At 37.8% G+C, this 23,043-nt stretch overlaps 1 protein-coding gene across 11 annotated transcripts in view; it reads right to left on the bottom strand.

Moving 5' to 3' along the window:
* The window catches only part of NCKAP5 (NCK associated protein 5), a 380,196-nt gene that overhangs the window by 111,093 nt on the left and 246,060 nt on the right, over positions 1-23,043 (bottom strand). For 10 of the 11 annotated variants that reach the window (XR_006018146.1, XM_042040728.1, XM_042040726.1 and 7 more), the window contains 2 exons: positions 21,007-21,097; positions 6,947-7,096 (listed from right to left, as the gene is read on the bottom strand). Coding sequence is in view for 10 of the 11 variants with exons in the window: in XM_042040728.1 (XP_041896662.1) it covers positions 6,947-7,096; positions 21,007-21,097 (241 nt within the window). In the remaining variant the exon portion in view is untranslated. The remainder of the gene's footprint in view (positions 1-6,946; positions 7,097-21,006; positions 21,098-23,043) is intronic. The other variant, XM_042040729.1, reaches the window with a different exon arrangement.

Genomic DNA, 23,043 nt, shown 5'->3' with positions numbered 1-23,043 from the left:
CTTTGTGGGTATCTCAGAGTAAAAAACCGAGAGTTGATCTGGAAGCTTTTACCTGTCCAACACGTACCAGAAACTCAGAAGCTCTGCATGTTGTGACCCAAAACATTTAACTTCTGAACCACTGCCATGGTATGTCATAGGAGATGCAATTTGATACTCTTTTATTTTCCCTTAGACTCAGTCAGAAAAGAAAACAATACCATTTGTAACTCAGACTAAAATTCCCAGGAGGCACCACGGCCTTTCTTTAAAATCAATTTCTTTGACTTTAGAAAGCATTTTAAGCTCTCATTGAACTGAATAGTGAGAAAAATGCAGATAAGCATGGCCTTCTCTACACCTCTTGGACCATGAAGACAATGACTTATATTATACAGTTATTTATATTAAGGCATTCTCCTATTTCAGGAGCTGGAACTGTTTGGTGAACAGTGGATCAGAAATCTGTCTCTAATGATAGCAGGAAATGGTTACAGCACTGACAGAGTAAATCTGAACAGCTCTTCTTACATCCAGTGGGCAGAGCTATTTTCAACACCCTTGTTGTAAATTCATATCCCTACTAGATCATCTTGATTCTTCCATGCCAAAAAAGAAATTGCCGTGAATTTCAACTGGCTTAGGGAAAAAAAAAAACATAAAGGGAGAGAGAAAAATAGAAACATCAATATTTTACATGTCTGCAACAAATACATCCTCTTCTCTTAAATACCCACCACACACTGAGTTGAACTGTCTGCCTGGAAGAGGTTTCTATTAGTCCTCATCCATATGAGGATGTTACTTTCAGTAGCATCCCAACAGGGATATTACTGTGCCAGCTATGGAGCTTCACACCCTCATGGGATGGCTGGAAAAGCCACAGTGGAAGACATGAACTGGCAGGAGGGGTACAAGCATCTGGGAAGGACGTCCTTTTGAGGACTTCAGCAGGAGCAGGTGAGGGCAGACAGCAGGAGAAAAGCACCCCAGGGCACAAAGGCAAGGAGAAACAGATAGCAGCCATGAGATTTGCATCCCAAAGACCACCTGAGCCACTGAGGACCTACAGTAGATGAGCTCAAGCATCAACAGGTTATAGAAAACATTCAGCTTGATTTTAATTTAAAATTTACTCAGTTATTGGAAAGCTGAAGCAGTTTGCCAGTACTGTTATCTGGAAAGAGCTGGAATAAACTGGGCTGGTCTTGAAACCAGTGATGCAATTCCGTGCTGATTCATTATCAGCCACTGTGTAAGTCTAGAAATAAGACTTTCCCTGCCTCATTGTCTGATCCCTCCCTATAAAAAAACAGAATTGTTTTTAGGTACAGTTCAGAAAACTAATTATAAAAGTCTCCTACTGAAAAGATTTAAAAGTAAAATAATCCAGTAATTAGAATTAAGTAGGTTGGTCTTTGGTGACAAATCAGCATAATTAATCTAGTTCCATGGATGGCCAAGGCATTAGGCTAAGAAGAGGCTTCTGGCTGAATCAGATTAAACACATTGGCTGGAACAAGATTGGTTGCTGCAAAATTTTTAGAATCTTGCTACAAAATATTTAAAAGTTTCATGATTTTTCCTCTTTTGCATCTAAGTCAAGTGATTCACATTGCCTGTATACCAGGGAATCAGCTGACTTTCAATAAACAAGAAGTCTTTCCTCACAGATATTTTCAGAAACTCGGGCTCTTCATGCCTGCATATGGTGTGTTTCTTTCCATGGAAAAGAAAATAATTATTAGTTTTCTTACCATTTTACATTGCAATACATGGAAAATAATTTTTTAAAAAATAAAGAAGAGAAAATAAAAAGCCAAATAAAAATCACCAGCATCCCATTCAAAGTTATCTTCTCAATCCACTCAGAGGAATTATGTACCCTCCTCATATTTCTTTTTTATAGTTCATAGTTCATTGCTATCATGTCTTTCTCCCTCTGCAGAGTAGTAAAAACATTATATCGGAAATACTTGACATACTTCCTCATTTGTTTAATGGTGATGATACAAGGGAAATTACCCCTCTAATATATTTGAACATTTAGCTTATTATCCTGAGTGGGTTTTCTCCCAAAGCTCAATTTATTAGAACAAAACACATCTTTCTATGACGAACTGCAAAGGGCAAGAGGGCAAAATTCATTAATTAAAATTAGAGTGATTTCATGATTCTGCCCCAGCAGAAACCACTTCTACTGCAGCTTAGTTTACTGAAACTTTCATTGAGTCTCACTCACCCGCAAGCAATGAGATTTTCACACATGAATTAGGCTTTTCATTCGATAACTTCAAGGTTACAATCTAATGCTACCCCAGTGGTTTGCTGAAAAAAGCCAGGTTGGGAACAGCCCTCAATCCGTATTTTTTGAGGCCAATAGAACTCGTGCCAATTGCAGAGGAGGAAGGGGATACACAGCAAACCAGGGGAACCTCCTCTTTGTTGGAAATGATTATTTTAATTTGAATGCAAATACTGTGGTTTTAACAAGGTGTTAACTGTGCACTGTCCCAGGCTGTGGCAGGTAAACCACCTCTTCTGATTACAGGTGTGCTACCAGGGCACAAACAGTTGGACTGTTTGAGGATGCAGGAAATCTGCAGCTGAGATGGAAACTGAACCCATTCTTCCTGAGTCTTCATCCAGTCTCACACTCCCCTTTCCTCTTGAGGGAAGGGGATGACATGAAGAGTATCAGAGGACACCATCCACAAATTTCATGCATCTTACAAAATCCCTTCTTTACTGTCAAAGCAAAGCACTGTCCAATGCAACCTGCACTAAGTACTCCTTGGTCATTTAGCCCGGAGCAATCCCAGACAGCTCACTTTCTTCATGAGCAGCCAAAAGCAAATTCTCTTTAAGCAAGTTGCACTACTGCAGTTGCAAAGAAGGAAGTCCGGAAGAGGTGGAACATTTCTCAGAGTCAGACACAGTTAATACATACTGAATTACTGCATAAATGTCTGTGCAAATGACAGACTTTAATGAGCCTTCAAAGCTGACACAGTATTTATCACTGATTAAATTTTTAAAATCAAAGTAACTATAGCTTTTACAGACATGTTTAGATTAAGACTGACATTAATGCTGTATATCAGTTTAAATCACTTGCAATTATGCAGGTGCTTGGTGCTTGTATTTCAGTCATTTGAGGTTAAATTGGGGCAGAGAACCCCTAGCTCCATATTGGCTAACAAAGCTCTGGGACACTCTTAAGGCCTTTACAGACACTGTTTGTCTAATATCGAATAGTCTTAAAGCTTTCCTCTGTGGACTGTAAATGTGTAAATTGTTCTTGCTGGAAAAAAGAGATAGTAGACAATCTTGAAATGAAAATCCATATAACACCTAACATACCCAGGAGAGCAAATTAGGGCTTTGTGAAAAATCTCCTACTTGTATGTCTATGACTTTGGAAATACAACATTATTCTTTTACTGTAATTGTGAAAATTGTGAAAAAATCTGGAATTGCTGAATGGGGGTTGATGCATGTCCAGAATAAATTACATTTTTTGTATATTTCTGCTTACAATTTATAAACAAAAAATTTGCAATTCTTCTGGTGATGAAAGAAGAATTAAAAAAAGGAAATTCCACCATTGAGTTCATATGTTATTCCCCATATTTCATTAATATTTCATCTTTTGCAGCACTCCAAATACACAGAGAAGATATCAGAGAATTTCTTTTTCTTTGCAAGAGTTAGAAGGCATTTGATCATAACTGCTGAAGTAAGTTAAATGGCATTTCAAGAGAAGCCAACTAAAAATGCTGAAGGCACAAAGGAATTCTGATATCCAGGAAATCACAATTAATTTCAACTATGTAAAATGGGATAGAAGATAGTGTGAACCATTTTTTATTTGTCATCTGTTTCACTTGATTAGAAACGTAACGTATTTATCACTCAGTAGAGTGGAAATAGATTTTGCTGTAAATGACAAAGGATGTAAAAAGAAATTACAGGCAAAAGGAGCAATGGGAGAATATGTGTAGATATCTCTTATCAAAGTATATGATAGCTTTCATTTGGGCTGACTAGAGAGATACTTTACTATACTGACATGTATTGTTCAGTGAGAAAATTTCTAGGATAAACAGTGGTTAATAAGACATAAAAGGTATTACTGAAATTTCTTTGGTAATACAATTGACAGCAAAAAAAAAAAAAAAAAAAAAAAGAAAGAATGTTAAATACAACTCCCATGATATGGAAGTTATTTAAAGAAAGTTCTCTGTGCAACCGAAGCCTTGTCCCTTTTCTCATTCTTAGATTTCCTGCTCCAGATCCAGCTGACCAGGATGACTACAGGTTTTGTCCCACTCACAGAAACTCCTGAAGAAAACCACCACGTACCCCACATGTACCACGTCAGTACTCCAGGAAGGGAAGAAGCAATTTGATCTATGTATGGAACAGGAGTTATTTTCCCATACAGACATTCCAAATAAAAGAAACTAAATAATCTGTTATATTGCATATGTGCTGGAAGAGCTGCCCATTTATCCCTGTGCTGGTGGATTGCTTTTCTCTTTTGGTACTTCATTCACTGAAAAATTAGCTCAGACTTATCCAAATTTTTATGTGATCAGCCAAGGGAAGGTATTAACCAGAAAAAAAAATTACCTGCTGGATCTAAACTTTTATAGAATAAAAACTTCACATCACTTGCACTGTCACATACATTTATATACATGCGCATAAATGTAAATTTATAATACATGTGCCTTTGTAGAAGCTTTTAGAGAAGCTCACCCAAGCAACAGGCCAGTGAACACAGGTGAAGAGGATGGAATAAATCTACAGTGCTCTAACAGACCAGCTTGTCATGAGCTACACTTGAGCAACAAACAAGCTAATAGGAAGAGATATGAAAATTTTCTTAACAGTGTTGATATTAATGAAATTATGTATATTATATATATTATACATATTAATATATATTAATGTATTAGGTCACACACTCTGACTATTATTTTCAATAGCTGCTGTTTATAGGCAGTCTTCAGATTCTAGAGGGCACAGATGGAGGACTGACTCTAGTAAGCACTTTATTAGCCTTTCTGATTTCATTAATTCAGTAACATCTAATCACGTAAAGTAAGATTAAAGATCCTGACACCCACAGCACAAAAACTAACAAACAGTAATTTTCTGTTCCTTTCTAGATAGACTAATGAAATATTTAGAATAATTAGTCTGAAAATAGTAAAGAATTAGAACTGCTAATAGCATGTAACTTTAAAAAAAGTCTTTAATTAATAAACCATACAGTCTTTGACATTACAATTTATATTCTTCAAGAGAGAAATAAAGCAAAAATACATAAACAACACACAATTAACAACACTTTGTTTTGATTATATTGGATCACAATTAATGTTGGCTCTGGAGTTCATCTTTCTACTTTGATAGCTCCTTACACTACTTCTGTAGGTTAATCCTTCAAGTGTTGGCACTCTCTAATATGTGGTTTTGAACACACCACTGCACAACACTGACACCAGTGAGGAGAGGTCTCCACTGCCCTTCCTGAACCAGATCCCACCTATCCTTAGTGCTACATTTTGTATCTGGGGAATTTGTCACAACTGATAAAGGCTGTGCCATTATTGAACACCTTGCTACCAACTGAGGACACAAAGAACTGTAAATGTCATGCAGACTGATTAAGAATGAGGCAAAGCAAGCAGAAATCATGCATATTTTGGAAATAAAGGATCACAAGGAACCTACATTCTCCATCAACAGATAAAGCAAGACTATATTAAACTGTACATTTTTTTTAGAGTTTCACCATCTTAAATACTTAGTAGCATGTGTTATTTTCCCCAGGGCAAAATTAGAGTTATTTAAAATTACATGTGTTTATTTTACAAACAGTCTAAGACTTTAAAGTAAAATTGCAGAGACTGCCTATACCTTTGAGACTTCAGATTCTGTATTTAGATCCAAACAGGATTGATTGTAATTGTTCATGCTTTACTTTTAACAAAGTCCTCAAGAAAAAAATCCCAGGGTTTTAATCTGATCAGAGTACAACTCAACCCAAAAATTATCATGTAAAAGAGCTTAAACAAAAATGTATAGGCTCAGTGACAAATCTTTGTCTACCAATACCCTACACAGGCAAAATGTCACTCAGATCCTTCTAAGGCATTCATTTATCCATACCTGTAATGCTACATAAATGCTTGAGCAGAAGAGAAGGGAGGAAACATTAGAAAGGTCAAAAATATGACTTTTTAGTAGTTAAAAATTAGATTAAAATATGCAATCTTATCTTTTCATAGACATTGAAGCCCACGCTTCTATCAAGGAGCACAGAATAAGTTCATGTATACTGTGGTTACAGTTTTAGCTGCACCTTGTCCATGGCTGCCTAAGAACACGTTGAAAATTTTCCTCTAGTTTGAAGCTACCACAAGGTGCACTATTTTGCAGATCCTAATTTTCCAGAAATGCACTCAAAATGTAGAGTGTGCAGTTCTCCGTGTGGTCTACAAGGAAATAGATTTTCCGCAGCCTGGCAGTAAAAAGGCCTGAGCTCTCCCAAGCAAGCAGTCCAGCAATTAAAAACTGAGCAATAAACTACAATGGAGCAAAACTAGTTTTATGACAGTTGTTAAACCACCTACATTAGTCTTGCAATATTAATAATTGAAACAAAATGAGTAAAACCAATTTTTCTTATTAAATGGTCTCAAAGGAATTAAAATAATGTATTAAGTTCCTTTTAAAGATATCTGATGCTCAGCATTAGAGAGGGATCCTTTTAGTGACTCTAAGCCTCTTGTTCATCCTTGGTAAATGAAATGTAAAAAAAAAATACCCCATAACATGAAATCAGGTGAACTGTGAAAGATCAGATTAATACTACAGGGTGATTCAGTGCCAATAAATGAATGAGGCAGGGGGAAGGGTGGTCTTTTATGTGTGAAACTGTTGTGCTTCTTACCTCCAGAGCTTTCAAACGCTCCAAAAGCAATTTTGTTTTTTCTTTTTCCTCCTCAGTGCTGCTGCTTTCACTTCTTGAATCTTCATCTGCCAGAGTGCGAATTTTTTCTATGCCTTCTTTACATCTCCTACTGTCTTCTGACAGCTTTTCCTGAAATGATTTTTTTAAAAATGCCGTTACTCACAGGTGCAAATGAAGTCAACTATGCAAATATCTCCAATTCTCCCTTGTATATGAATGAAAAAAAGAGCAAGTTGCTAGTGACATGATTAAAGTACTAAACAAGTGGAGTCAGGAAGGGTCTGTGACATATGCTATGCCAATTCTGCAAGTGTATGCACAACTCCACTGATACATCTACTTCAGATTTTTAAAAAGCAGAACTCATCACTCCTTTCGTAACTTCCACTTTCTTCTTTAAAAATTGCAATGAAAATTGAACATACCAGCTTTCAATGCTAACACTTTGCCACTGAGAGATAAAGCAGTTTATTGAGGAAAAGCTAACATACGTTCATGCCTAATGTAGTTCACCTTTCTTCATCTAGAGCTAATATTTGAATTATTAAATAATGGGCTGAGAATCAAGCTTCCAGACGAATACTGATTTAAGATCTACTCTAGCATATAACTGGAGAGAATCAGACTGACAACAAAACTTTCAGAAGTACTCCAGTCTATTTCTGGTTAGTCAGCCTGAGTTGTTATCAGCTGCAGCTTCTGAGTGGACTGTGGCTGCTGTTTTACAAGATGTCTGTAAAAATGATAGGATTGAACAGTGAATCCTGCTAACTCTGTTAATAATCTGTCCATGCTCTCTGTTCACAGAGAGAGTGAGATAAAGCAAGCAAAACATAAAGACTACAAGCAGGCAATGTAAAACATTGCCCAAAATGACAAGGAAAGCAAAAGGGGAAAAAAGAGAACTCCACAGATGTAGAGAGTGAACCATCATTGGAGCACAACCCGGGAGGCACAGGCTCTACCTTGCAAACCACCTGCCCTAATTGTATGAGCAGATGCAGTGTGACAACTCATGAGAATGGAAAATGTGAGGTAAATCAACATTAAATACCGGGTGTCAAAAAAAATCTAGAGAATTCCTTCAGTGAGCATCTAGTCTTCTTCATGTGCCTTTCTGTTAATTCTTATGTACAAAAGCTCACACATTCATGATCTTTGAGTTACCCAAAAGCGAGATGCTTTCCCCATAACTACTACACAATATGCACCCTGTCTAAGCATAAAAGTGTGCATTTTCATGAAGAACTGATCCAGCTTGAATAACTGTGCAAATACAACTTTGTTTGAGAGTTAACAGCAAGGCATTACCTTAACTAAACCCATAAATGTAACTCAATTAAAAATCAGCAGTCTGGATCACATTCACAACAATGTCTTTTTAAAATATTAACTAGCTTAGAAATTGACTACTACTATGTTAAAACTTTAATCAAGAATTAATTTTATATGATATGGGCTTAATTAGTGAACTGTGAAGCAAAGATCTCATTCTGAGCCCCAAAACATAGATGTCAAAGAGCCATTCCATCAGGTTTCCAACATTAGTGCTACCCTGATCAGAAGGAACCATAAATATAGTACTTGGGCTTTATTTTTTTGTGCTTGCTTCTCACTGATGCAACAATCAGGTATCGGTAAAAGAGCCATTAAACCATTTTTGCTTCAAGTTGCCCCAAGGAGTGCATTGACATAAAACACTTCAATGAACTCAGGGGAAAGAAATGACAAAGGTGTATCTCTCATGCAATTCAAATACAAACTATTATTTTTAGGAGGGAATGTGACACGAATTGCATGTGTCTAACAATAAAAGAGAACACAAACATATGCACAGGGTCACCTTTCCTGCACAAACTCAGGGCAGCAATTTCAAAGGACAGGTAGAAGAAAGCACAGGTTGTGACATTTCATCAGAGAAAGGGGAGTAATGCAACTTCTCACAGAGTAAATCCCAGCCACACAAAGAAGTAACCTGTTCATCATCTAATTACAAAATTAGATGAACTTTGCACACTAGTGGCATAATTAGGAACACACATCCTGTTTTACTTCGATTTGCATTTGAATACCTCACAAGACTAACTACTGTTACCCCTGCCTGAGTGCTGAAGTACAGCACACATATTTTGAAATGTAGTTTATTACTGACTAATAATAAATGAGTTTCAGCATTCCAGCCATGGAAAAGGTGCAGAATAGAGGAAAATTCTTCTAACCTTAGAAATTGTGCTTAGGCATGCCATTTGCTGAGGGCACTGCCCCATCACATTCACCAGTTCCACCTGGGTGATGTCTAGTGAGGGTAGAGTGGAAAATCCACACTCCAGAAAGCAAACAAAACAGGTATTTGTAAAGCACCCTTTGTGCTAGAAGTCAAGTCCTTAAAGAGGGAGGATGACAAAGGCTTTTGGAATGACAGAGGCCTCTTGAGTGTGCAACATCTGTTAATATCAAAGGCAGCTGGCTTTTGGGGGAGGAAGGAAGGGGCAGACATCTGCGAGAGGAAATGTGCTTCTCCTGTGGGATGCTGGTCAAATCCCACAGAGAGCTCTGGAGTGAGCGTGCTGAAGGCAGCAAACAATGGTGTAAAGCATCTTACTCCCTTTTTCTCTAGAGTCCTACACTTCCTGTGTTACCTCAAATAAAGAGCATCTTTTGCCACCCCTGAACAGTCTCTGCTCATGCCTCACATATTGCACAGTCACAGGCAGGCTGTGTTCAAGCTGAATAACAAAACCTTCCTCAGGTGCAAAGTCCAGCAAAGGTAGAGCAAGTGCTGTCCTGCTGCTCAGTGCAGTTTAATTTCTGGGAAAAGGCAACAGATGGAAATGGTGTTCTGGAAGTAAAACAGTTAAGGGGAAAAAAAAAAAAAAAGCCATAACTCTGCTCCGGGTGTCCCCAGACCAATGAGTTTAAGGTACATGCCTGTACCATGAGAGGATGCAAACACAGCAGCCTGATGAGAATTCTGCAGTAAATCTGCTTCTCTAATGCTCTGTGTTAACAAAGACACAATAAAAATATTAAAAATTCAAATCTTACTGAAATTAGGATTATGCTAATCACTGTAGACCCATTCTCACAGAAATTAATGAGAAAATTACAATCAAGTCCCACATTGTGTAAGCTTCTCAGGCTGGCTTAAGCTGTCATTGCTCTTTTGAAACCAACAGTATTTTGCAAATCTTAAGTGAAATCCTGCCCTGACCATTATTTCTTAGTATTCAGTTTGCTCCATAAATCAAACAAGCAGTCCACTGATGATGAACCCTTTGATGAAACACTCTGGACCCTGTGGCCAATAGAAAACAGGGGATGGAAACAGCCCCTGCAGCCTAGGAATGGCAAGCTCTCCAGGATCAATGAAAAGATATAAATCACTAAAGAAATTGATCTATGAAGCTGTACAATGCAGTGGCCTGACTGAGACTTATCAGAAAGCTGGATTTCAGTTAGCTGAACTAGGAAAGAGCAGTATAATATACCCTCTTCCCACTAATAAATAAAGTAAGAATAATAAATTAAGAGAGCAGGAAATTCACCTGAAATTGCAGATGATAATTTACTGGAGTTTGTGGAATGTGAAGCTAATTTTCTCTCCTGTCTCCTCCACCTAGCTTTCAGAATACTGAACAAGAAAGTGTTTTCACTGTTGATAAACAGGGAGTAACTATAGTGATAGAAAAGATCATAGGGAAGCTTTCAAAAGATAAGAGAACAAATTGCCTATTTCAGAAATTACCGCTTTCTTCATCCCAAGAAAGGCAATAGGCTGCTAACCCTAACACTTAGTCATTGGGATGTCTTTCCTCTAAGAATTGTCACCTTTCCAAGGAAGAGAAAAGTGTCAAAGGGATACTTAGCCAGCTACTTCTTAACCATTATTATTTCAGAAATTACGTTACTTTGAAAGTTTTATTGGCAGTACCATCAGTTGTCTGTCCTTTTCCCTTTCTTCTTTCTAAGATGCTTTCTGAGAATGACACTACACACATATACACACGGAAAAAGAGGAAAAAAGAGATCTCACTTTAAAATATTTCAATTTGCAGCTGTAAAATTTCAAACCAAGAAGAGTAAATGTCAGAAAACACAAAGAAAAGAAAAAGTAGCTGGGAAAAATTATTTTAGAATTTCTTTTTTACCATAAAAACCAAGATTAGGCACTGGACAAGTGGCTAAAATAATACAAGATAGCATAATCTAGTACTGATATAACTGGATCTGAGATCCAGAGCACTGATTATAAACAAGCAATCCTTCACAAGCATATGTGACAAAAATCTTATCGAACCAAACAAGAATTAAAAAAGATCAACATCTTTGAAATGCTGATTTTCCCAATGACTCTTGGATGACATGAATTGCTTGTCTGGAAAGTGATAAGTAATAATTAGAGGTGACATCTTTGCTTGCAGAATCTAAAGATCATTTCCATGTGATAAACACAAGTCCTTCAGAGAAGTGAAGTTTTTCAGATGCAATGCAGTAAGGATCCCTCAGACACAAAAGATCTCTATTTCAATTTGGGGTGTCAGATTGTGATGCCTGAGTGGGATCTTCTTTTCTGAATTCCTTTTAATTCTTCAACTTCTGAAATTTATTAGAGACAAGATTTTATAATGGTAACAAATTCAAATTCTTCTGAGAGTCATGCCTGCAATTTTCCAAAAACACACTTTAATCACACATTAATCGACCAAGAATAAAATGTATGTAGGATATATAATTAAACAGTGCTTATGACTGCTCATAACCACTTATTTGAGGAAAAAAAATCAAAAAGATTCATGATGTAGCTATTCATTGTTCTTATAGAGAGGCAGTGGTAACAGGCATCCAAGAATCCAGTCTATGTGGAGCCCAAACTATGCTGATAATTCAGCACCTCAAAAAACTTAGTGCTTCCTTGTGGTGTGTCCAGAGCTTCCACAGGACCTTCTAAATGAGATATTTCCTGAACACTTATCTTAGATTTCAGTGATTGAATCTGGTGATCTGAGTAAAATACACCACACTTGTAACACTCTTTCTATAATCAAGGCAGACTCTTCCCTCCACACCCAAACTACAGTTTACAGATCCATACACAGAATAGATTTTGTTTGCACTGCTTTTGGCTGGGGTACAGTTATTTTCTCTCACAGTAGCTGCTATGTGTTTTGGATTTGTGCTGCAGTGTTGACAACACCAAGATATTTCATTACCACTGAGAGGTGCCTACATGGACCCAAGGCCTTTTGTGCTCCTCACCCCACCCGCGAGGGGCTGGGGGTGCACGAGGAGTTGGGAGGGGACACAGCAGGGACAGCTGACCCCAAGTGACCCAAGGGATGTCCCAGACCATAGGACATCCTGATCAGCAATATAGAGGGGGAAGGCTGGCCAGGGTCCACTGCTCAGGGACTGGCTGGACATCAGGCAGTGGGGAGTGAGCTGTTGTTTACATTTGCATCACGTCTCTTTCTTGGGGTTTATTTCTCTTTGTTATTTTCCTTTCCATTACAATTTGTTGCTGTTGTTTCGTTATAATATTTCAATTACTAAACTATTCTTATCTCAATCCATGAGTTTTCTCACTTTTACCCTCCTGATTCTCTTCTCCCCATCCTGCTGGATTCAGGTGTGGGGCTTGGCTGGAAGCTGCAGTCAAACCACAACAGTGTATTTATAAATTGTGAAAGTTTTTCCTTGCAAGGCCATTCTATAATCTATAATCTTGATGCATTCTTAGATGATGTCTTTTCAGTGCTGTTTCCACTGCAGACCTCCTAGTGTTCAGCACTATTCCCTGTGAGCAGTATGAAATGAGAATTTCTAGACTGTTGATAAGGATAAAAACAGTAGATGAGGGTTTATTTGTACTTTCATTAAAAAATACAGCCTCAGGCTATGCACAAATAGCTCAGTCTGACTGCACAAGCTGTAAAATGGCAGAAGTTGCTCCAAGGACTACAGACTTAACATTCCAACAAGGTTAAGTTTGTTTTCCAGTGGCACCTTGCTCCTCTTTCTCCCACATCATGACCTCTTTTTTGCTAAAAATACCCTTTGAAAATTGGCAGTATCTTCTGATACGCTTTACAACCTATTCCTTTTAGCAAAACCTGAGATGTGTAGAAGACACATATGTTAAGTCTGAGCAATGTGAAGTAAATGATGAATTCCCAAAGTGTGTCCTGCACGATTCTCAGTACAGGAGTAACCACTGTGATCTGAATATCTCTTTCCAATATGCAACTTAAAAAAAAAAAAAAAAAAAAAATTCTTTATTTGTTAAAGGGAATCCCACTAAATACAATAACCCAGGTCTGGAAAAAACACAAACCAAACTGTAACCGAGCAAAGAAGTTAAAATATAAAAAAAAATTACATGCAACTAAAATTACATGCAATTGAAATTATCTGTGAGTATAAGGCTACAAATATGACTTCTGCTTTAGCTTCCTTGCTTTTATCTATATATTCAGCTGTTTTCTCTTGCTTTCTTTTCCTCCCAGTGGAAGGAGAGACTAAAATACAGCTTGCTTTAGATAGCACATCAGTAAGTGTAATAATAATATATTTTTGTTTAGTGAACAGCTTTTGTTCAGAACAAGCTGACCAAACTTGAAGGAAAACAAAGGAATGCAACATATCACAAAAGTTTACAGAAACATCCCAAATCGTTCATGATTTAACATTACCCTTGTCAGGAAAACATATTAGATTGTTCTTTTTCATCTGTGGATTTCACTTACAAAGTAAGCAGAGCGAGCAGCAACGTTCCCTAGATTAAATACTTGTGATGGATAAGAGGACCAAGTACATACTTTACATTTCTGATATGTGCCTTCCTCCACCCGCGTATCAATCTAAATGTACTCCACATTATTCTCCACTCAGAACACTCCTCACCAGCACAAGCTACCATCCCTGCTGAGCAGTTCTGAGGGAGCATTAATAAATTTCCCGATGATGTTTTTATTGGGCGTTCCATGCATCAGAAACATACATTTCTTTTGAAAAAGTTCAGATCAGAAAGGAGAGTAAAAGCAGAAAACCTTCAGAGTGCACTTGAGGATGAAGTGTACTCCTCAGACCACTGAGAGGAGATGGAGTTTCTTATCCCCAGGTTCCCAGCCCAGGACCAGCTCCTGTCCTTAGTGAAAGGATGTTCCCACTACCAACAGCACTGCCACCTCTGGCATTGTCAGACCCAGAATCAAAGACTGACCATTCTGGAGGTGACCCTTCCACGCCAGGTTTCAGGCCCAGAAGTGGCAGGGCAGTGCCCAGGAGCTCACTGTGTTCCTGGTTCTTCTCAAAATGAAAAACACCAGTTACATTGATAAGCAAAGTTACCAGCAGGAAAAAAGGACTCTTCTAAGAAGCTATTCCTTCTTCATATATGCATATAAGGAAATAGAAGAATAATATTCAGTGTGATGTTTTATGCACGTATTCTCTTAGAAATTGGCTCATTATAGTACCATACTCAAAGTAATAATCTTTCCTTCCAGGAAACCTACAGGTAGCATTTAAACTTTGGGAAGGGGTTTGTACGTATTATAGTAACTACACTTGACTGAAGCTACAGTATTAAAATACCTTCCTTTGACTGAAGTAGAAATAAGTCAAACTATTCTGAAATTCAAATTCAGTAAATTTTATGTGACAGCAATTACGGCAACAAAATTCTTCTGGATTTAAATTTCTAGAAATAAGCCAATTTTCCTTTCATAGTATTCTGGAAAGAGAGCAATGTATTAACTGACAAGTTCTCACCATAAGCACAATTGAAACTGACCTAAGAAGTTACTTGTGGGATTAGGAAAAAAAGAAAATTGGTATATTATTCCATTACCAGGCAATTTTTTTGCAAGTGCCAGAGAACAGTTTCATGTCTCTCAGCCTTGTCAGGAGAATTTCTGAAAGAAGATCAGAATTCATATTCATATAGAAATAAAATGTAGGAACAATCATTCCAGATTAGATCAAAACTTCAGCTTTTCAAATACGTTATTATAATTCAGATTAACTCTCTTAACTTTTCCTGATCAGAAGAGTACTTTCTTTCCAAAATTTACTGGTGTAGTGCTAAGTGAGTTCTTTTGTTAAAATAGTTTTCAAAGACAGAATGAGTATGAATTCAGCATAATCTCCCTTTTTTTTTTTGCCTCAGAAAATAAACAAAACTTTAGATATTTTTTAACTTTTTAAAATTTAATAACTAGCATTGCTTTCTGCTGGTTTGAAAATATCAAGGAAATAATATCAAAGTTCCGACTGAACAGTATCTTACATGGAGATGGGGAAGTAGGGAGAGAGCAAGTCGCTTGACCATATATAAGTTCATTCATCTGGGAAAGTGAAACACTCATGTTCAGGCAGTGGGTGACTTTTGTGGCCTCATTCCCAAAATTAGAAGATACAGCCAAAGATAGAAACACTGTATTGTAGAGGGAAATGTAAACTAGAATTACAGTCAGTATAATACAACATAATACCATCGACTCAGTCAATCTTTACCTCTTGATACTGTAGGTATCTAGAGGATGTGTGTTGGACTAAAGTGCTACTATAATGGCACCCATACACTGTGAAAATGTAGATCTGGATCTGGAGGCCTCATCTATCCTTCTGCAAACTCAGTGCTTCAAGGATTGGCATTGCATTCTCAAACCAAACCCCTGATGGCAAGAAAGGTGGCCAGTCAGGCAAAAACTGTGGGTGATTGGATATAATCAAAGACTATTCAAACACGTGGATAACTCTTGTGTAAATACAGGACATCCTTGTTCTGCTTCCTCTTTAATTTTGCAATTTTCTTTGTTTTGAGATGTAGCCAAGGCCAGGTTGGATGAGGCTTGGAGCAACCTGGTCTAGTGGAAGGTGTCCCTGCCCATGGCAGGGGGTTGGAACGAGGTGATCTTTAAGGTCTCTTCCAACACAAAAAATGTTGTGACTCATGATTCTGGGAAGGAAAGAAGTGCTTGTTTTCTGAGCAACAGGCTCACAAATGGCACATTCCAGTTATGAGATTTTGCTGTGTTAAACACAACTCCATTGCTGTGTTTCTGTATCACAACCAAACAGAGAAAATTCTTTGCAGCAAAACTGAAAATTTTGAACAGTGTCTCAGGAACACCATCACCCTCTTTTGGGGGTAGAGAATCCAACCTCATTTTTGTTAAATATTTATCAAAATCTTTGCATAGTGGTAAAATCTTTGCATAGTGGTGGAAATCTACAAAAAGCCACAAGGTATTAGTTGTTAGTGAGCTAGCCCCAGATTTCTCTGCATGGAAAAGCAGTCCAAGAGCAAATGCTTGTGTCCTTGACAGCCCAGGATTTCCACTGGAGCTCCCAAGAGTGCGGATGGCTCCTCTCTGTCCTTCTCTGTGAGACACAAAGCTATTAATATTTGCCTAGTAACGTACTCCTTAGTAGCTTAGGAGGCTTGGTTCATGAAGTCCCCTGTGGGCACTTCCACTCCAGAGACAGATGTTTAATTTTAAGGATATATATCCTCTTTCTGCAATAGAAGTTAGCATTAAAAATCCTATGTGGATTTTAGCTAGGGAATTCAACTAGTGCCTTTTTTTCAATTCATGGCCATGCCCCATCTATAAAATGTTACATAGCAATGGCCTGAACAATAAGCTTGTATAATTTTGTGTTAAGACAAAATTAGATTGCCAATAGTTACATTTTTTCTTCTCCTGAAAGAGCTGTTGACACCAATGGCTGTGCAAATTAGAAGTGACAGCCACAACAACTGTTCCACATTTGAGTATCATCACAAAAGCATGCAGACAAAAAATTGGGTTGATGTGGCCAACAATGCCACCTGAAGCGTGCCTGTATCACTTGTGTATGTTTCCACCTCCCCAGTGTGACTGCACCATGTCTGTCCTGAGCTTAAGTGCCCATGTTGACAATTCCAGAATTTTAACAAATTGTGAACTTACAACAAATTCTCTTCCTCATCTATTTCTATCACTGTACCCTGACATAGAGTCAAAATGAGTTAAAAACCCCTTAAAGTCTTTGAGTGATCTGTAATCAGGTAAGACTCTACTTAGAGTATCCAGTACTGTGACCAAACAGGAAAGTTTTTTGATACCCAAATCTCAAGGGCAAACTTAGGATGGAAAGTCTGTGGGGTGCTTGTTTTAATGTCTGGGGTTCAAGAACTGCATACAATTATTTCTGGGGAATACATGAGCTCTTGGTTTGGCCTTTCATGATCTCACTTTTAGGTGGCCATTGTCTCTTGGAAACACCATAAAGCTCATACATTCTAGAGCCTCTTAGTCAAGTAAACTTTAAGAAATATGAGGGTTCATGGCCATTCAAATAACATGCATTCTTGTCTACATTTATGCAAACATTCATTATAAATTTTCCCTCTATTATTATGTAAAACAATAACAAAAGAGAATTTTATTTACAATCCCGCTTCTTAATTCATTTACCCAAAAGAAATCACATAACTCATCTGTAAATCCAGCAAATTAAAATCCCATAGGGCATCTAGCTCCGTGAAAGAGTTAGAATATTTTGCTTTAAGAGAGAATACTGGCAAGATCTAACAAAATATTGCAATAACACCGCATGCTTTAGGCCCCACTTTCTTATTGTTATTATTCTAACATTATCACTATGCAACATTTGAAGTTCATTAGCAAGAATATTTATTCTGGAGTCAGGCATATTGGTATTATAATAAGAACTCAATTTCATACATCCCAGAACAATAATTAGATTTGTGAAAAACAAATATGTAGACAATGTTCAATAGATCAAAAACATTTATTGTGCAGAGTTATCTTTTATGACTATTCAGATATTTACTTCAAAAAGCTTCACACACACTAACTCACCACAGTGTCAGAGAATATGGGACACATTGATAAGTCACACTGGAGGTCACCTCATTTGTCCCCATTTGTTATGAAATACAACAGAGTTGTATTCAGAGAGTTGTGAATCTGCACTAAAATCCCTTACTCTGCTGCACCAACTGATCATATAGTTTGGATCATATCACAGTAATCACAGAGAAAAGGTGAAATTCAGGATATATTCCATAAGGTGATGGTAGAGGATGGCTTTCAGAGCAATGCTAGTATTTATACATTCAATCAGGTTTCTGTATGTGTATTTCTGTATAATACACAAAACTTCATTTACACTTCCTTCACAAATAGAGGTTGATAATATGGTTATCATGTTCCCAAAAACCTGAATATATCAGTGCTTTTAAGGAACATTACCTGGGTTTTACATTCAGGTTCTATTCCCATTTGTGAATTACCCTTATAAATATATCAGAAAACTGCCTGAGTACATTTGGAAGAATACAAATGAAATGCCTTTGTTGCAATATTGATGTATCTTCCCAAATTTGGACACAGCACTTAAATAAGATCCACTGTGTATTTACACGGTATCTTTGTCCATGATTTCCACATAGCTGGTTTCAGCAACATATTAATGATTCATCTAATGTTTCATTAATATGTTTCTCAATGTTAAAATGCTTTGCAAACATTTCAGACCAGAGATTCTTTGCCAAGTACCTGTTTTGAGGAGCTTTTCAGGTGTGAGCTGTGACTGTGACATGCAGTGGCTGCCCACATCCCACCACACAGCTTTTACCGTATGACTGGGTAACAAGCACACACCAAATGAACCCATCTCTGACCTACATAGCAGGGAGCCATCCCAGGGCATGTGAACGCAGCCATTCCTCGAAATTCCCAAAAAACCAAGGCATTTGTTCAGAAGTTTGTCATAAAAGTGAACAAAAGGGATTTGGGATGAATGACTCAAAAAGACATTCCGGAAAAAAAAACCCTCAAAGTTTACAGCACAACACAAATGCTCTGCATTTCTGACCTGATTTAGCAGTCACAGACTGGTGTATGATGCAGCAGCCTAGCTATTCCTCCAGGAAAGGAAAACCCATTGCTTCTCAGTCATGGATTAGGAGAGGAAATTCATAAGCAAAGAAGATTGCATATCGGCAATATGGAAGAAATGAAAATTGCTAAAAAACAAGCTGAATCATATCATGAGTGAAAATGTTCCCAGGAACAAGAAGAGAACAGGAGAGGAAGGAAGCTGTTTTGCATTAAAATAATCCCAGAGAAATAGGTATATGGGTCTTTTAAGGCCCTGGGAGAGAAACAGCTTCACTCTGTAAGAAAGCAAAGCTCCAGTTTGAGGAATTTGCCCTGAGTACCACCCAGAAGGTTCAAACAAAACCTTGTGTCCAGAAAGAAGGGAACAAAAGGGGCCAGTTTGCTAAGTGGAGGGGGCTGTTTGCTAGGGCTGAAGGAAAATGAAGAACTGTTCTTGCTATCAATAACTGGGCAGAACTGCCTTGTTCTTTTGCTGGTCAGAAAATAAACCCAGGCAATATCACACAAAACACACCATGGTGCCCTCTCTCCTGCCTGGCTGGAGACATCAAATGTCTCTATCAGTGTGGCCCAGAGGGAGAAAAAAAACCAAGACCATACCCAAATTCTCTCTTTTTTCAAAAATTAAGAAACTAATATAAGAGAGTGAAAAAACTACACAGAAGTGTCCAAAAGAAAAAGAAAGAACTCCCAAACCCTCAGTTCGATGAAACAAAATTGCAGTATTTTTTTGCTTTTCTTCTCGAGAGTGCAAAAACAAAACCCAAAGAAGCTGAAACCTAATTGTGGTACCACCTTACTGGGTTTCCACAGTAAGATAGCATAGAGAAAAGCAGGTAATAAAATCATTCCAGATGTCTGTTATGAACAGCCAAGTAAACCACCTTAAGGAGAGACTGACATCGAGCCCACTACAGAACAACCACTGTATGGTGGCAGGAGTGAGCAGGATGTATATATTTAAACCCTGAAATAAGAGAAGGGAACTGAGTTTCAGTTTTGCACCCTAAAAAGATAGTGCATAAAATAGAGATGCCTTTGTCACCAGTATCTAAAAGCACGATGTTCTATTGTAACTACAACAAAAAATTTAATTTGTCCTGAAATTAAATTTTACAGGCTATCATTTTAACAAGAAAATTAGATTATATTGAAGGTTAAACTAAAAGATTCCTTTCTCTTCAATCCAAGCTTAAAATGAAAATTTAATTACAGTGATAAATACTCTTTAATATACATTTTTGTTTAGCTATATTGCTGTATTTCTGATACACCGGCTGTAAGAACGAACTAATATAACTAGAATTTTTGAAGAGTGTTTTATCTGATGGATCACTACCTGGTAGAGACTTTAATATAATATTACAGTATTTTATGCTTTGTAAAAATGCTTATTCTGCTTAAAAACATACAGCACAGGACTGACTTCATTAAGTGATATTTTTAAGAATTCATGTGCCTGATACTTGATTAACTGAGATGTATCTCTCTCCTGTTTCCAGACTCTTAAATTAAAAGGTTACCCACCAGCTCAGGTGCACTGTTTCCAGAATGCAGCAGTTCATTATGTAAAACTCTTCTGTCTTATAAACAGACCTGGTTCCCTTTGAAAAACCTCTACAATCTTTCTCTCCTAAATTCTGTCCTGAGAAACTCTCTCTCTACCCCTAGTGAGGGTGATAAAACGCACCTGCCACAAGCAAGGATATGAAACTGTGAAGCTTGATAGGGATCCCCACACCCAATAAGAACATAAGTGGTAAAATTATCCATCACAATCTGAAGGTCAAGCTGTCAAAAACACCTATGTTTACTAGAGATGCTGGAACATATGACTTAAAATATTAAGTGCTTTAATAAAGGTTTCAAAACTGGTTTCTTTGTCCCCTGTGAACTATGAGGAGCAACAACTGCAGATAGCACAAGGACAATAAAAGTGAAAACCATTAAACTCTGCTGAGAGAACACCTGGGAAAATGTTGATGGAATCAGCTACCACTTACAAGTATTCATAATTAATAAACACATAGAGGAAACAATGCCAGACACATCTATCTCAGTAGTGGGATTTTTGTTTTAAAGACCTTTTCTATCACAAAAAACCACTTAATAAGTCACTAATACCTGATATACCTTCATGATATTGACAGTTCCTTCTCCATGCTGGCCTGGGGATCCTTGGCTCTGTAGCAGATTTCTCACTGTCTCCTCCATTCTAGAGAATAAAAATATTTATAAAAGTCAACTGCATGGAAAAAATTTAAGAGTTGCATTGAGTGTTTTTGTTCTTTACAAGAGCCTAATGCATCCATGGCTACCATGAAATGAATATTTAAAGACAATCCTAGCCTTATAATGTTCTCATGCTCCATGTTATGAATAACACATTAAGGGCACTCTTTTATTTTTTGAATATGCACAGTAATTAGTTGCATTGTTAAAATCCTATTGGAGCTCCATTACAAAAACTAAAACCAAATGTGTGCAAAAGACATCACCTTGTTAACAGTGTAAACAGCAGCACGATAAGATTATTGCCATTTAGGAAGAGTCAGATTAAAAACCCCACACCCAGCTGTGTTCTGAGCCAGCAGTGGGGTTTGTGCAGTTCAGACAGGCTGTCTATGGCATTACTGGTATTTACTCTCTGTGTTATGGGTGCAGTCTGTGCCAGTGCCTTGGTTTATAGGGGCACAGCTGCTGAACACATTTGCCCTTCTCTGCCCTTTCAAACAGGTGTAAAAAGCAAGTGCAGGCTCCAATCTGGTACCACCATCTCAGGACAATGCGATCAACTTCAGCTCCATCAATGAAAGGAGGAAGGCTTGCAGTTCCATTTTAGAAGTTGTAAATAGACACCATCAGAAGTCATCTCTAATCCACACACATTCATCAAGAATGTTAAACTGATAACACTAACCCTGCTGAATGGAGGCTGCTCAGAATAAGGAGTTCTGCTCCTTCCCACAACAGGAGTAAGGGAAGCCACCTAGGAAACACTGGCCCCATTCAAGGTGGATCAGAAATTAAATTCCATGGGCTTGGAAGATGTCATCAAGGCTGACCACAAACAGCGGGCTTGGGAGTAGGGCTCGTTTCAGCTATGGGTAAGAGGAGGAAAAGGATCAAAAGCCAGAGGAGCAGTGATGGACCCAGCAACAAAGGCACTGGGTTTCACAAAAAAAATTGGTGAGTGACAGTTCCAGCTGAAGGGCCTCATACTTCTCCCCAATGCCCATGTCCTACAGAGATTCTCACCCCTATACAACTTCTCCTTCAGCCATGTTGCAATAGTTTTTCTCTTTCCCTTTCATATTTTCTCCTCCTTTCCTTTTAAGCAGTCTCAGTCCCTTGGGATAGTTGGAAAAACAGCCCAGATGGAATAGGGGCTGGAGAAGGGAAAACTGCTGTGTCACAGGCATAAGGATGATGCAAAAGCAGGAGAGAGAAAGGAATACCTTAAATCATACAGCCAGATAACACTGTATATGAAAACAATGACCTTGAAGAACGTGCCAGTGTTCCTGGGCATATCAGACCAGAAACTGCCTGCTGTTATTTATTTCTGCTGTGTTTAGAGAAACATGACTTTTGTGTAGTATTCTTTCCAAATGAAATTGAGCAGAAGAATTATTCACAGCGTATCTTTTTTATATTTGTTTATTTCTAAGGTAACAATCCAGTGAGACAGAAAATATTAGCTAACTGCTCTGGCCAAAGGCCAATAGCATTATCTTTTATTATACAAGCCTCATAGTTTTTTTGTCCTTTCAGTCTTACCAGAATGAATGGCACTGGCTAATTTAACAACAAGGTGATGTTATTCCAGGTTTTCTCCTTTCAAGTCAGCCCACTGTGCTACTTTTCAAGAAGCTAACACTGGGTGTTCATTCTACTCAGATGAACACTGACATTCTACTTATTCCTGTGACGTTTTTTTGTCATTGATGTGCAGACTTCTACACTGCCAGAATGCCCACAGAATAGTTTGACCATCTGTTGACCAAATGTGCATAAAAACCAAGCCAGCTCTAATCTCTAGTGCAGACAGTGGTGCAGTTTTTCAGTTGCAGATTGGAACCATTTCTGCTCATAGGCTGACCTTAATCAGATGCCTTTTACATGAAAGAACAAAATCATTTTGGTTCACGCCATAAATTC

The sequence above is a fragment of the Corvus kubaryi genome, unplaced genomic scaffold, assembly GCF_017639235.1.
Source record: "Corvus kubaryi isolate FWS band 111438036 unplaced genomic scaffold, C.kubaryi_AGA036_p1.0 37396, whole genome shotgun sequence".
NCBI lineage: Eukaryota > Metazoa > Chordata > Aves > Passeriformes > Corvidae > Corvus > Corvus kubaryi.
This window is presented reverse-complemented; position numbering and strand designations above follow the sequence as displayed.